The 16,161-nt window shown below is 36.4% G+C and overlaps 2 protein-coding genes across 4 annotated transcripts in view; both read left to right on the top strand.

Annotated features, from left to right (window-relative positions):
- LOC119839366 (modular serine protease-like) overlaps nt 1-3,994 on the top strand; it is a 48,852-nt gene extending 44,858 nt beyond the window's left edge. For both annotated transcript variants that reach the window (XM_038365629.1, XM_038365630.1), the window contains exons 14-15: nt 892-1,054; nt 1,832-3,994. In XM_038365629.1, coding sequence (XP_038221557.1) covers nt 892-1,054; nt 1,832-2,034 — 366 coding nt within the window. In that variant the 3' untranslated portion in view covers nt 2,035-3,994. The remainder of the gene's footprint in view (nt 1-891; nt 1,055-1,831) is intronic.
- Nucleotides 3,995-5,236: 1,242 nt separating this feature from the next.
- LOC119839342 (probable C-mannosyltransferase DPY19L1) lies at nt 5,237-15,756 on the top strand. Of its 2 annotated transcripts, none has more exons than XM_038365598.1 (10): nt 5,237-5,471; nt 6,422-6,672; nt 7,072-7,280; nt 8,295-8,475; nt 8,944-9,860; nt 10,609-10,715; nt 11,221-11,377; nt 11,837-11,962; nt 12,506-12,670; nt 13,398-15,756. In XM_038365598.1, the coding sequence occupies exons 1-10, from the start codon at nt 5,384-5,386 to the stop codon at nt 13,423-13,425; spliced, it is 2,229 nt and encodes a 742-aa protein (XP_038221526.1). In that variant the 5' UTR covers nt 5,237-5,383; the 3' UTR covers nt 13,426-15,756. The 2 variants fall into 2 exon arrangements, with proteins under 2 accessions (XP_038221526.1, XP_038221527.1); XM_038365599.1 differs by having other exon boundaries at nt 8,944-9,851.
- The last annotated feature ends 405 nt before the right edge of the window (nt 15,757-16,161 follow it).

The following is a 16,161-nucleotide window of genomic DNA, read 5'->3' on the forward strand; positions in this document are numbered from 1 at the left end:
CGCCGGTCTTCTGTGGCGATGTGGTACTTCCTCGGTGCGAGCTGGCCCAATGCGTGCCGGAACGTGCTCGACTCGCACATTTAATATGAACCGTGTCCCGCGGTTTCATCCCAAATGCGACGTTGTATCGCCGTAATATTGTTAAAACTTTTAGTTTTTTTTTCACATTTTGCGGAGGCAGTACTCTGCAAATGTTCATGGGCGGTGGTTAACGCTTACCATGAGGTGACCCACCAGCTCCATTGGCGACTATTATTATTATTTTTATTTAATTTCAAGTAACTCAGACTCATTTTGTTAGTAACAATTAATTCTTAAAAACTATGTTATGTCTTGAATAAAATAATTGTGACTACTAGGTATGCCAGCCACTACTACAATGCCATAATGGAAGCAGAAAGATTGCAGCAGTGGTTGACATACCAGCAGTCAAGCCGGCTCGCTATACAGCGCATGATCTCATAGGGGCTGGCCCGCTCACGGCGCACCAGGGATGTGCATCTTTCTCGCATTGTAGGATAAAAGCAGTCTATACGAGCTTCTGCAAACATTCCTAATACGCTGCAATAACGAGGCAGCCCCTTTAAGACCCTGAATGCATTGTTATACTGGACACGAAGAGAGCTCTTACTGCCAGCGCTCTTCTTTCCCTTTTCATGTCATCATCGTCCTTGAGACTAGGGGTCAATATGTGTCCGAGATATTTGAATTTAAGGACCCTCCTCAATGCCACTCCGTTCAAACGTATTTGGGGGTAAATCGTCACTAAACCGGTGCCCAGCCTCACAGACCATGACTTCACTCTTCTTAGTATTGTAGACCAGTCCGTGAAGGGTAGCATGAATGAGCTATGACGTAAAAAAAAGACTTTGAAATATATGCACCTGTCAGGTGGCTGGCTGGGGCCTCACCACGGGGCACAAGGGCTCGGAGTCGCCCACGCTCAAGGTGCTGGACGTGCCGTTCGTGCCGTTCGACGAGTGCTTCAAGAAGTCGCCGCAGCAGTACGTGGAGTTCCTGTCCGCGGACAAGATCTGCGCGGGATACGGGAACGGTGAGGATTTGATAAGGATTCGTTTTCCTGCCGCATGCTCGTTTACACGGTCTTAATACATTTTCATGGTACAAACTTTTATCCCCTATTTTATCCCCTTGGAGGGCAGAATTTATCACAATCCTTTCGTAGCGGATGCCTACGTCATAACATCTATTCGCATGCGAAATTTCTACCCGATCCGTTCGGTGGTTAGATCACTATGTCAGTCAGTCAGTCAGTCAGACAGTCCGTTCTTTGAGTTATATATGTATGCAGATAACAAATAAAATTAAAGTTAAAATTGAAATGTAGAAGCATGGCACAGAAAGGAGGACTCTTTCTGATACCCTGGATTTTTGGATCTTTTTTATTATTAGATTATCCACTATTTGAGGGTTTCGTACACAAATGGTTAAACACTCCCGTTTTACTATTTGTGTATTATACTATATGTATATGTTATCTATACTATTACTAAGCGGAGCTGTTTGTCTGTCCGTCATGTATCTCATGAATCCGGATATTTAAAAAGTTTAAATTTCCAAAGATGATGTGTATTGGTGTGCGTTTCCGCTATAGCAGGATTAGATGATTTCAGTGGAGTTTTATTTTTTGTCAACCTGAGCTGTATTGCATTTTTCATTAGGACTTTTAATTTACTGTTTTAATTGGTTCACAGAAATGGTTATAATGTAAAATTTGGTATCTGTTTGACTTATCCACACCGTACTTGTTTGTAATATTTGAAGATATCGAGTTGTTCTTTTTTAATTATTTTTGTTCCTCCTCCTCCAGGCACAACAGTATGCAAGGGCGACAGCGGCGGCGGGCTCGGCTTCCCCGCGACGGTGCAGGGCACGGTCAGGTACTTCCTGCGCGGCATCGTGTCCACGAGCCCGCCCTCGGACGACGGCACCCTCTGCAACCTGTTCGCGCTGACCAGCTTCACTGAGGTCATTAAGCACGAGTCGCTCATTAAAAAGTATTGGTACGTGTAGCGCGTTACCACAGACACGAAGAGAACATAGAGAACATAGAGTATAGAGCGTAGAGTGTAGAGGGGAGATGAAAAGGTTGACCTGCGTGTTGTGTGTTGATATGGACTATATATGGGGTTTCGCAACTTGCAAATGTCGGGAAATGTGTGTTTTGAACATCATATTGCGGTTTATTCTCGAATGATTTATGGTAATTTTCAAAAATTGACGGGAAAAGAAAGACTACTCACAAAAAAAAAAGTTGAGGTGCCACACACATACACAGAATGTAGGCAATAATTGTCTATGGCTCAAAAAATGGTTGTGTATTTTGATTATGCGTGCGACAGTCGCAGTCCATTTATATAATGTTATTTTGCGATAATTTGTATGTTACATGTCATTCTCATTTTTTGTCGATAGTCTTGATTTATGGTTTATGATATTTTATGCATTGTATACTATAATATAATTAAACGTATGAAACTTTATTACTTATTAATATAGAATATAAGACTAAATACTAACTTATATCCCTATTTGATTAAGTATTGTAGCTCAAATGGAATGTAATGTTTTTCTGTACGTTCGGCGCCAAATTAAATTAGCGTCGTCGTCATTATTTCAACGAACATTACCAACATGATATAATATGTAACCTCATACTCATGTTTACCTAGTATAAAGACAAAAGATGATATGAGAGAGAGAGAAATAGAAAATTTTATAAAAACACGATAGTGTTGTCATAAAATCGGTTGCATAATATTTCAACTTCTCGGTGACTACTAAAAAAGGAACAATGTCCATTTCATTGTTTGCCATTCTAATATAGTTTATATATTTAGGTAATAAAGAAAAGGTTTAAAAGGTTTATAAGGTAAGGCTTGCCTATGTCATCGTACACAATAAAATCAGTTGGATTATAATGTAACGAGATTGTCAAAGAATTGTGATCTGTAATACAATCGCTTGCCATTTAATGTATTATTATATTTTATCGTATGCACATTTCACAATATATACGATTTCACATCGATAGACTTAGATTATAATCTATCGTAAAATAATGCGTTAAATTCCAGCAGTACCATTTTTTGACAAATTATAACTTTTCCGATGAGTTAGCATATTTACATAAAAAAATAAAGACATGCAGATTTTAAAGCGTGATTCCATAAGCATTTGACCTTATTTTCATTCCAAATTTTTTTTTTTTGCTCACAATGGTTGTAAAAGAGGTTGTCTAAATGTACTAATAATAAGAGACAAGATTTGTTTGTATCTAAGAATGTTTGTAACGATTTCACACAAAAAATGCTAGACCGATTTTTTTAATTCTTTCACCACTGGAAAGCTGCAACTACACCGAGTGACATAGACTGTATATGTACCACGAAGCTGGGGCGAACAGCTACTATGATATGATTTACAGAAACATTATATAATAAAATCTTACAATACGTATGCGTGCTTATTTTAAAGATAGTTTCTAATAAAATATTGTTCTAGAGAACAATAAATGGTGCTCAAGGTATAGGAGATTGTTTGTACAATCAGCTGTTTATAAAATGGCTTCGATTTTAGTTTGTAAATCTAATTTAAAACCAAAAATACTCTTCTTGCCAATATAGCAAATTTACTATACATAGTTTGTTATTAATCCACGTAATTAAAATATATATGTGTGGATACTATAAGTATCATTATAATTTTATATACTATTTCGCGAAGAAGACATATTAAGTTTAAGTCATTAAATAAAGATTTCAGTCAAGAATACGTTCGTATATAAGTTTGTCTATGACATTATCGAGTTTGTCTATATGGTGACAAAATACATCACCTTTAAGTCCAAATAATTTTTTTTGTAATAGTAATCAACTATAAACAAAAGAGATATAATTGTTACGAAATGTTAGCTTTTGACATAGTTATATGTTATGATATAAATGTATGTTTCCTATGAGATACAATATTATAATATATTGTAAAAATAAAATAATAAAACATGTTTTAATTGATGGAATGTTTTTTATTTTCTCACAAACCTTTAAACTATAGCCAAAGATTGTCTTCTATTCATACTAATTTAAATCTTTCTTCATTCGTATAATTATTAAATATGTAACACATTAAAATGTGAATTAATTATCATTTCTTTGTTTCAATTCTATTGGTTGCCAGGTAATAAAAAAAAAATCTGAAAATTGATTGTTTGAAAAGTTTGTAAATAAAATAAAATATCTATAAAATAGCCGAAATAATGCATTCGTAGAAAATCCGAAAAGCTTTTTGTGAGTGTCGTTTTTATCAGACGATATTGAACTCTCTCCAATGCAGATGATTTGGTGGCGCATCCCCAGACCGAGGTATTGTAACTTATTTGGCAAAGAGATTAGCCCAAGTGAATCGCCTGTCTTTGTACAAATTCCTTTTAAATGTCATACTCAAAATCGTACTAAAATTTCAACTTTACAAGAGAAAGCTTATTTTACCCCCTAAACTATACACCTTTCGATTCACGTGGTAGATACTTTTCCTTACTCAAAACGCTTGTCAATTTTTTTCCAAAATTATCAATAAATAAACTAAATTAGATTTTAAATCTTAAATTTTGATGCTTACAAAAATAAGGATTTTAATCGTATTTTTTTTTTTTTAATAAAAGGACTAATGGCGTGCAGGGTCATTGTTGTTGGCCTTGGTTTACTATGATTTTTAATTTCTAGCCTTACAGGAAGACCGATTTTTTTTATGTCATCATCGGCAATGGAACTGGTGGGTCGACGATTGCCGACTTCAAATTGGAAAGGGCTTCCGGAAGTCGGAGTGATCACTAGCTCTCCTATTAAATACACTTTTCTTAATTTTGAAGGAGTACAGCAACGAGGTTTTATCATTACGAATGAAATATGAGGTTTTTTACTTTCATCGACACGTTTTCTGTTTTATTATTATGTTGATGCTAGTTTGGGAAGCCATCGTTCTATTACTACAAAGTATAGAGTAACACGTAAATACTTCAATCAATAAAAAACTACATAACCGGTATATATAAAAGAAAATGATAAAAAGGAAAAGAAATTAAACATTTACATTTAACAACAAGAATTCATCAGTCTTCTTGTACGTTCCAATTTTGTTTCAAATACACGCATTATAGTTTACCAAAAATAAGAAATTCTATTGATCACATGTCATACGTCAACTGTCACGCTGCTCTGTCAAAATTAGGGAACGGGGAATCGAAAATAATAGGAACATATCAACAAGTAAATATTAAGTAAAATTGTAATATAATTAATTGTTTTATCATAGAATAAAACGAATGAACAGATATTATTAAAATAAAATTTATGTTATCAACATGGAAGAGTCGGTCGGGAAACCTCAGGAGAAAAAGTCTCGATATTCAATCAAACTTATTGTAAAAAATATTCTATTTGCTTTATTGGGTAAGTTTACAATATGAATTAATTCGCTAACTAAACCAAATATGCAATACGGACCCGCAACCATACCAGTTATATGTAATTATGTTGGTATGAAATGCCGAATCGTTTTAAAAATAAAAATAGCTTTTTATTTCTTTTTTTTTCTATTCTTCGAATTTGATGAGGCCTAATAGTGGTATTTGGCATAACACGTTTATGTACTAAATGCTCGCAACTAATGTATGTAACATTTTCATGCAAAAACCACTGGACCAATTAAAAAAAAACTTAAAAATTAAAGCTAAAAAGTCCTGACTTCAATTTGGACTTATTTAGGAGAGACTACCTTGCTACGGCAGGACAGACTGCTAAACTTACTTGTTCATAAAGAAAATCTATCAGTAAAAACAGATGTATATTCTGTCCCCTCTAACCCACTAAGGAACATGGGACATAATTTTTGTGATATTTACATTTAAATACAGTACCTACTGTTCCATTTTTAAAACTAAATGAATAATCTTACATGCACTACTTTTTTGCATTGTTTTCAATTAACTTCAATTAATCAAACACATTCAAATCTGACCTTTTTTTTAGTTATAGGAGAAGGAGGTTATAACTGGGTAGGAACTACTATTAATATACTACAGAACTATATTTTTATGGCTTTGTTATCTCACTACTCTCGACTGAGTGAACCGATTTTGATGACTATTTTTTTATTTGAAAGCCAGAGAAATCTGTGTGATACTGTTTCAGTTTGGTCTGGATCTGAAAAATTGAAGGCGGTCCAGCATTGTCCTGAAAATTGTAATTATTTATAATAACAAAAACGAAATGAAAACAACTGTAAAATAAAATTTTATTTAGAAATTACACCTACATAGATTTTAATAATTAAATTTTATTGAAATAATGTTTATTAAGTACTGTTTTACTTACATAAATTTGAGCGTGTTTTCTTTCAGTTCTAGCAATAGGCCACTTACACTACACATACGTAAGTTACCTATTCGAGAATGACCGTAACTTCTCATATCTATCCGACCTGGAGAGGGAGATGTCGTTTCGCACTGAAATGGGATTCTACTACTCATACTATAAGACTGTGGTGGAGGAGAAACCATTCATAGCTGGCATTTCGAAGCTGATGTATGATAAAACTGTGGAATATCCAAAAGAAGTTAATGCTTTTAATCGATTCAACATACACCCTGAGGTGAGTACTAACATTTTTTGGAGAGACCATTAATTACTTGAGTTGTTTGAAATTATTCGAATTTCTCCTACCGTCGGGCGAGATTTCATGAGACTAGATTCAACCCCCTCTGTATGTTCACTGCCATCTGTAAAGTTTTTAGGGGACAAGTAAGTATGTTTGAATAATTTAAAAAGAAAAATAAAATATCAGAATGTACTTTCATTTATGACTAAGACACACTATAATTTACGAGTTTGCAATATCCGCAATATACATACCAAAAAAGTTAAAAATCAATAATAATGTCAAAAATATTATAAAGAAAATAGCATATAATAAAGAGCCTAGGCCCTTAATGAAATGGCTAATTAAGCTAGTTGGCTGCATATATAACATTAGTATTTTTTCTTCTTTCAGGTGATCGTGGGAGCCCTATACCGTTACTTAGAGCCCTGGATAAATAACACAGCATACAAGGAGTGTCACATGGTGGACAGAGGCGTGGGCCGCGAGCCCGTGGAGAGCTGTGTGGGCGTGGGACACCCGGTGTTCTTCTACTTGGAAGCTATTTGGGTGTTTGCCGGCGTCAATGTGGCTGCTCTGTTCTTGCATGCGTTGGAGCTTAGGTAATTATTTTTTTTTTCTTTATTGGCTTATCAATAACTAGCTTCGCCCTGCGGTTTCACCCGCGTAAGAACCGTATCCCGATGGAATAGGAATATCGCGATTAAAAGTTGCCTATATGTTATTCCAGTTGTCCAACTGTCTACATACCAAATTTCATTGCAATTGGTTCAGTAGTTTTTGCGTGAAAGAGCAACAAACACATACATCCTTACAATTTTTCACATTTATAATATTAGTAGTATAGGAAGTAGGAAGTATTGTAACCGCAAGGAAATATTTTGTTATAACAAATACATATGAGTAAAATTGTATGTTTTCACCGACTTCATAAAGAGAGAACAAAGTTATGAATTTGCAGCTTTTTTACTTCAGAACTTTTGACTTTGCGAACCGATTTTAATGATTCTTGTTTTATTTTAAATCGGTCACCTTCCCCGGTCCCATTTAAATTTGATTTATTTTTGACAATTTGGAGGCGGTTCAGTTTCTCAAATCCAAACACTTATTTATTCACATAGACTTCTTATAGAAGCACTTTTTAATCGTCATATCAGTTTTAACATTTACCACAATTTTGATGGAAATAGCTATATGCTACCATTTTTCTACAAATCCATATATTTTTTTTATGTCATAGCGGGCAATTGAGCTGGTGGTTTGACTAATGGTAAGCGACCACCACTGCCCATGAACATTCACAGAGGCAGTGCTTCAGGAGATGCGCTGTCCGCTTTTAAGGGGTAATGACGGCTGGAAAGAAGTAATGGACTGGGATGGTTGAGGGAAAGGAAACGAACCTCCGGCTCGCCCACTCTCCGAACGGAACACAGTAGCACGCTACTATTTCACGCCGGTCTTCTGTGGGGGTGTGGTATTTCCCCGGTGCGAGCCGACCCAATTCGTGCCGAGGCGTGCTCGACTCCCACACACATATATACATATATGTATATATACATGTATGTATATATGTGTGTGGGATGTATATATACATATATGTATATCTCTCTCTCCAGTGAGAGTTTCCTCGGCGGGTTCCTGGCCGTCGCGCAGTACTTCGCGAACCACGCGGAGTGCACGCGCGTGCAGTGGGCGCCGAACGAGCGCGAGAACTGGGCGGGGCCGCTGCTGCTGCTGCAGGCGTGGCTGCTCACCGTGCAGCTGCAGGATCGGAAGCGGTACGCGATACAGTTGCAGGTCTGTCCGCTGAGGGTTGTCTGTGCTCAAAAAAAAAAAACTTATGAATTTTTTTTATATTTGTAGATATGCAACGAAAATGAAAATAATGATGATAATGAGTATATTATATATAGATCTGATCTAGTTGTTTATATTATGATATCTGTTTGTATCTGGTGTTTGTTGTTTGTTTGACGCAAAACTGTTGAAGCGATATTAGTAAAATTATGTATTTTGACAGACACAAACTACTTTTATCTTGAACTTAAAGTCGTAATAAATTATCATTTTTTAGCTATATATTTACTGTTTAATTTTTTTTTAGTTTTATGCCATTCAAATAAGTAAATTTAAAAAATTCGATCACAAGGCGGGATTTCAACCCGCGTCCTTTTGCCGTTGTCTTTCGGTTTCATATGCCTAAGGGCACAGGTAAAATTTATTTTCTTAAGAAATTTCTCATACCTATATATTTATTTGTTTCAGATTGGTATCTTCATGCTTAACTGCCTCTGCCTTCTGTTCTGGCAATTCACGCAATTCATATTCCTCACGCAAATTGCTGTATTTTTCGTGATGGAACAATTGAGAATAATAGACACTCGACACCTCTCCATATTCCTGCACTCACACTACTGCGGCTTGCACATGGCCATACTGTTACTGCAGGGCAACGACATGCTAAAATCGTCCTTATACGCTTGCCTTTTCTTGGTAGTGTCCGCGTACTGCTTGTTCTTCAGCGGTCTACGCATTAAGGTTCACAATCGCTTCGATTTCCTCGTCGAAGCCTGGCTCGTGCTATTGCGAATTTGCATCGTTGTGTGTGCGTCGGTTTACTTGAAGAAAATCATCAGTGACTTCCTAGAAGTCGAAGAGGACACACACGTTTGGGAGATTCTATATTCAAAATTTACGAATTATAAATCTTTCCACACGTTGTTGTATACATGTTCGGAGGTGTTCGATTTTCTGCCGTTCAAATCTATTCAAAACATGACGTATTCCTTTTTAATTCCGTATGTCGGCTTTTCAATAATCAACGTCGTCTATTTTTGGATTTGGAATACTGAGAAAGAGACGGAAACAGAGGACAAGGAAGTGGAGAAAGAGGGGATTGTCGATGACGAAGACAGCGGCATAGACAACAGTTCGGATATGAAAATTAAAAAGCGAAGTGATTTGGACGTATTGGATAAGGAAACGAGTTTAGACGAAACAGAAACGACGGATAAGTGTATTCTATTTTTGAAAAATTTGAACATTGACGCCGCGATTTTCTACAATATAGCACAGCTGGTTGTCTATGGTGTCATGGCGGCGCTAGTGATGCGCTTGAAGCTGTTGTTCACAACGCAGTTGTGTCTTATGTCTTCCTTGGTGTTTAAGAAGAGGTATTATATGTGAGTTGCTTTTTTTAAATAATATAACATAATAAAATAATAAATATATCGCATTGAAACAAGATTTAAGTCTCATACAAATCATATTTATTTTTAACAAAAACTATACCGCCATCAGATTATCTCAAGTAGAACAAATTTAAATGGGACATCTATGTTGGAGTAGTTTCCGGGTTCATGATAAATAAGAAGTATTTCTCACGTAAACTATTTAATTAACTGATTAAAGAAATTATTGCAAACAAAATCAATAACTTGAAATAATCTAGACAATATTAATTACTAACAATTTAACAAAATAATTTAAGAACTCAGAGCGTTTTGTAACGCAGGAGCGATTCGTTCTCTACGGCGGCTGGCTCGCCTCTGAGCTCAGGAGTGACGAGCGCTCGGTTTATCGCCTCTATCCCCACTTCCACAGAACTTAAAGCGTTGAGTCACGTTGTTTACGAACCGGCCGGCTGGTGCCACGTGCACGCGTTTCTATGCGCCGACATCTATAGCCGCACGTAAAACCGGTTTCTGGCGTGGCGACGCGTCGCCACGCTATACGAAAATAAATGTTTATTCAATAAATAGATATCGTTATCTGGAAAAAAATCGTAATATTTTATTTTATCATTATGACATATTTAGTTCCTATCACAATAATATGTTCTCTTCTGCATATTACTTTTACAAAATAATGTCGATGTTTCACATCTGCCAGGCGTCCCGTGACGGCTCACATTTTTTTTAATTCTTTCAGATATTCGAAGCGTATGATGAAATATGTAAAATTAATGTTGATCCTTGGAGCAGTTCCTATGATAAGGTGTCTCGTTCAGAACATGGGACATGAGATGTCGCATATAGGTGAGAAATTAAACCTAACGAATTGTATAAAGAGGGAATATTCGTGTTTGTGTATGTATGTTTGTCATGTTTTCACACAAAAAATAGTGTATCGAACTTTAAAGTTCTTTCATCATTATAAAGCTGCATTTTCACTACGTGACATTTTAATAAAGCTCAGATATTTATTTATTTAAACTTTGTTTGTTTTGTAAAACTGATGAGCCAATTTGAGTGAAATTTGGTACTTATATAGTTTGAGACCTGAGAAAGCTCATGGAATTTTCTATTTTTATTGAAGTTTGAAGTTCGACGTCATGTGACATCTGCCAACCTGCACTTGGCCAGCGTGGTGGATTATGGCCTGGACCCTCATAGGAGGCCTGTGTCCCAGCAGTGGGAACATATATACTATATATAACTATAACTGATGATGATGATCATGATGATTGGAGTTTTTTCCCAAAATGTCAAACAGGAACGAAAAGTGTTTTTAAAAGTGTGTGTGTGTGTGTGTTTTTTTCAGGTGAGTTCAGTGATTACAACCAAGAAGAATTGCTCCAGTGGATCAAGGATCAGGCGCCGGGCGCGTTCGCGGGCTCGATGCCCGTGCTCGCCGCGGTGATGCTGGCCACGCGCAGGCCCATTGTCGCGCATCCGCATTACGAGCACCTGGAAGCTAGGTACCTTCGCCGTCGCTATGGTCATCATCATCACCACCACCATCACCATCACTGACACCACCTGAACCCTCCTGAACCCACATAGGATGCCTGTGTCCCAGCAATGGGAAAATGTAAGGGCTGATGATGATGATGGTCATATTCTGGCAGAGATCTCCTGCTAGTCAAAAGATCAACTAACGATCCTAAAGACCTGGGGCAATATCTTATGTGAAATTCTGACTCTATTGTGCGTTTTCATCTTAAAATTTGCTTCACACGTGGCACATATATAGCCTATGTCTCTCAGTGAACTTGCAGCTTTCCAAAGGTCCAGTAGTTTTTGCGTGAATACGTTACAAACACACAAATATACAAATGTTTCGTCCTTATAATATTAGTGTAAATGAGTGATATTTCACGCTAAAACTTAAATATTACCATAAAAAAATTAATGGTTTATTTCAATAAATGTTACAGGCAGAGGGCGTTCGCCGTGTACAAGGTTTACGGCAGGTTCTCCCCCCACGAGCTGTATCAAGAGTTGAACAAGCTGAAGGCCTCTTACCTCATCGTCGAGAATCGGTACTGTTACGGGCGTAGCAAGTGAGTTGGTTGCGACAGAAGAATCTTAAAAGCCTTCTTATCCTATCTTATTTTACTAATCCTATCCTACTATATCCTACTAATCCTACTTCCCACTAATATTATAAATGCGAAAGTTTGTAAGGATGTGTGTGTGTTTGTTGCTTTTTAAGGTAAAAACAACTGAAAACGATTGCAATGAAATTTGTTACGTAGGCAGCTGGAAAACTTGAATAACACACAGGAAACTTTTTATCCCTATATTCCTACGGAATATAAATTTACGCGGGTCAAACCGCGGGGCGGAGTAGTCTGTTTACATATTTAGCGTACAAATCTATACTTAATATTATAAAGGTGATGTGTTTGTTTGTTTGTTTGTACGCACTAATCTCGTGAACTACCAGTCCGATTTGAAAAATTCTTTCAGTGTTAGATAGCCCATTTATTGAGGAAGGCTATAGGCTATATATGTACCACGATGAATACAGCACTTTGATGCAGCTGTTATTTAAAAACTTAATAAATATAAGTATACTACTAATACTATGTGTATATCACCAGCAAGGGCTGCTCGTTCAGCGACATATGGGACAGCGCGGCGGCGGCGGCGCTGCGCGGGCAGCCGCGGCTCTGCCACACGCTGCTGGCGCACGGCGCGGACCACTTCTACCCGCTGTTCCGGAACCCGCAGTACGCCGTGTTCCGGGTGCACGACGTCAGCGTGCGGTGAGTCGTGGGGTGTTGGGGGTGTCCCTTGGGGTTTTGTGAAGTTTTCGCCACCTTTTCCCAAGCTGCTCGGTTTGGTGTTGGGTCTCCGGAGACCTTTTCTGAAGCTACGCCAGCTTTCCCAAGCTGTTAAACTTCAGTGACCCAGCTTTGCAGGGAAATTCATTCATACTTAGTTTAACCGAACTTAGAAAATGTGTATGTTATAAGATTTATTTCATTTATAAAAATAAAAGCTGCTAAAATATAGGGGATGTTTTTTTCCTCTCAATGTATGTGACTCTGGTTACATGATAAACACTTGTATTTTTGTATTGAAGTGAAACTTCTTTAGAATCGTTGTGATTTCAAACCTGATGCAACGGAAAAACGGCAGGTAAGAGACACAAATACAAAAACGTGTAGAATGAAGCCGGCAAAGAATGAGACAGAGATATACATACTATTTTATATTTTATATATATTCATCTCATTCTTTTGTCGATTTACTGAAGTTTCACTTCTACATGGGTGAACCGATTTGAGTACAGTTTTTCAGATTGAATGTACTGTTTCTGAAAACTGCACTAAAATCGGTTATTACAAAAATTACATTTACAAAAATTGCTGATTTTAACAAAAACTAGCCATTTTTGTAAATGTGAATTACAAATGATAATATCAAGCGAATAAATTAATTAAATTTTAATGTTATTTATCTCTTTTTTTCTTTTCTTTGTTTTATCAGGTACATGCCAAGAAGTTTCGATACCTGACATCAATTGAATCGATTAGACGACTTTCCAAAAGAGACTGAAATATGCAATAAAACGTAGTTGTTATTAATATATTAAAGTATTTGACTGGCGGACGTGTGTGACCATAATTAATATATATCTATTGATATAAAAAAACCCAAGATGCAGAGTCTCGAAAGTGTCTCTAAACACTCACGAATTATACCTTCGAAGTTGTAGTTGTGAAATAAGGTTTTTTAAAATTCGACGTTACGCGTACGACTTAAAGTTGTTTTAAGAATGCGTGCGCGCGAGTATGCAAGGAAGACTAGACTATTTGAAGTGCGCGCACGATTTTGAATACGGAAGTTTTTGGAACGTTGAGTTCTTAAAAGGTTTTTTATATCAATGTATATACCGTCATATATATTATGTGTAAAGAATATTTATACCGAATAGTAAGGTATATAAGGTCTATAAAATGTACTAGTATTCCGCCCGCAGCTTCGCCCGCGTAGTCAAGGGTAACTCGCATAATTCCCCTTCCTATGGTATTTCGGGACTTAAACTATATACCAAATTTCATCAAAATCGTTTCAGTGGTTAAGGCTGAAAGCGTGACAGACAGACATAGTTACTTTCGCATTTATAATATTAGAAAGAACTAGCGGTCCGCCCAGGCTGCGACCGTGGTATACATATGTATCCAAATACTCACAATAGAAAAAAAACTAATAAAATAGAGATGAACAGTCTGTTTGCTTTGTTTGAACGCTCTTACTCAGGAACTACTGGACCAATTAAAAAAATTATTTCACCGTTGGTTAAACCTGAATCTTATATTTGAGCCACGGGCGAATCCAGGGCGGACCGTTAGTATATTATGTTAATGTATTGTAATATGTATGAAATCGATGAAGTAATTTAATATATTTCGTTATTTCTCTGTAACTATAATAATCCTTCAGATTTGTTTATATCCATAGGTAAGAGAGTATCCATTAATAACGTGAGGGTGTTTTTTATCATTTCCATTGCTATTTATAGACGAGCTTCAAATCCCATTAATTATTTACGTTTTAATGATGTTTTAGAGGGAAAACAAATAACGTGATATTTGCCGTAAGCAAAGTGATCAAACTCGATCTCTCCTCTCCTTGAAGGCCTCACGTAACAATGAATGTCCTCTGAGTTGTTCACTATTTATATGCTGTGAGTGTGAATTTTACATATTTGATGTAATCGAACGTAGAAATTGGAGTAGTATTCGATTGGAGTAGTATTCCATTGTCTTACTTTTACAAGTGTCGAATATTCTGTAAGTGCCAAATATATCGATTAAAAATAACTGCTCCATATGTGTATGTTCTTGAAATATAATTTTATTTAACTTTGTAATTACATATATAAAAATATCGTATTATTATATTGTTTCGCAAGGACTTGTAACTTGTAACTGTAGTCTGGTCTTATAATTATTCCTGTATTTAAATCTGTATGAAAAAGCATTGGTAAATTCTAAAAATCTATTATATAACATATAATCAACACTAACTGATAGGCGTTTTCAATATAAAGCCGCACTGCGCCTGCGCTACCAAGCAATGGTGACTCAGTGTTTAGGTCATTCCACTACAATCGGAATGCAGCGTTTCCGAACCAGGGGGCGTGCATGAAATAAAGAGATTTTTTAATATCATCTGCACAATATTCACATGACGAGTGCTCTCTGATGATGGAAAGCATCGTGAAGAAACATTCAGGCATTTCTGAGATTCAGCAGTTCGACGTCGTGTGACATCTGTCAATACGTACTTAGCCAGCATAGGATTTTTTTTATTGTCACAGCGGGCAACAGAGCTGGTGGTTCGCCTGATGGTAAGCGATCACCACCACCCATGAACATTCGCAGAGATAGTGCCTCTGCCAATGTGTTGCCCGCTCTTTACGCGTAAGGGATAAGGCAAGGATTGACGACTGGAAAGAAGAAATGGGTTGGAAAGGGGAGGAAAAGGAAACATGCCTTCGGTGTCCCTCCACAAGGGCACAAGTATGATAATGATGATACGCATTTTGGAGTATCACGATCGTACGTGTATCGTTATTTTTTTATATAACAATACAAGAGACTTGCCACACATCAATTTGATGTATACATGCAGTGGCATTAATTATCTAATTTGATTGGTGAAAATGTCTATTTTTGATAGTATTTGTCTTTTAAGGCACGTGTAGCTGATAGATGTTAATTTTTATGATAATGTCGTGAACTTGCGAATCTGTTCGAAGCTAACAGAGTATGAAGTCGCTGTGAGCTATTAAGTATTACTAAGGCTTAATGTGTTGTAAAAATAAAGTTATTCTTTTAAATGTTGTTTTATTTATATCTATCTATAACTTAAAATTTCAATGAACCGTATTTTTTAATTGTTAAATATAACGTCATTAGCATCAGTGTTACTCTCATTATATCTACACTGTATTACATATTATAAAGAGAAAATCTTTGAATGTTAGTAACGTATTCAATGGACCGATTTCAAAAATAATTTCCCCATTGGATGCCTGCAACGTAGTAATGTAGGCTATATATTTACCACAGGCGGGGCTAATATATGGAATATAACGTATATTGTACAGCAATCTTGAATTTTAACTTTAGTTATTTGGTGGAATGTACAACAATTCTCACATCTAAGATTTCTATTTTCGAAGGATGAAAATGAAACAAATATTTCGTATTTTATTCGCTATATTTTTAAATGAGCACCAGCT

This window comes from Zerene cesonia, unplaced genomic scaffold (assembly GCF_012273895.1).
Source record: "Zerene cesonia ecotype Mississippi unplaced genomic scaffold, Zerene_cesonia_1.1 Zces_u012, whole genome shotgun sequence".
NCBI classification, from domain to species: domain Eukaryota; kingdom Metazoa; phylum Arthropoda; class Insecta; order Lepidoptera; family Pieridae; genus Zerene; species Zerene cesonia.

Bases quoted from the DNA above. Each gene is read 5' to 3' on its own strand.
- LOC119839342 (XM_038365598.1), top strand. From the start codon at position 5,384: ATGGAAGAGTCGGTCGGGAAACCTCAGGAGAAAAAGTCTCGATATTCA. The intron at 6,673-7,071 runs GTGAGTACTAAC...TTCTTCTTTCAG, and splicing joins GATTCAACATACACCCTGAG to GTGATCGTGGGAGCCCTATA. The intron at 12,671-13,397 runs GTGAGTCGTGGG...TTGTTTTATCAG, and splicing joins GTGCACGACGTCAGCGTGCG to GTACATGCCAAGAAGTTTCG.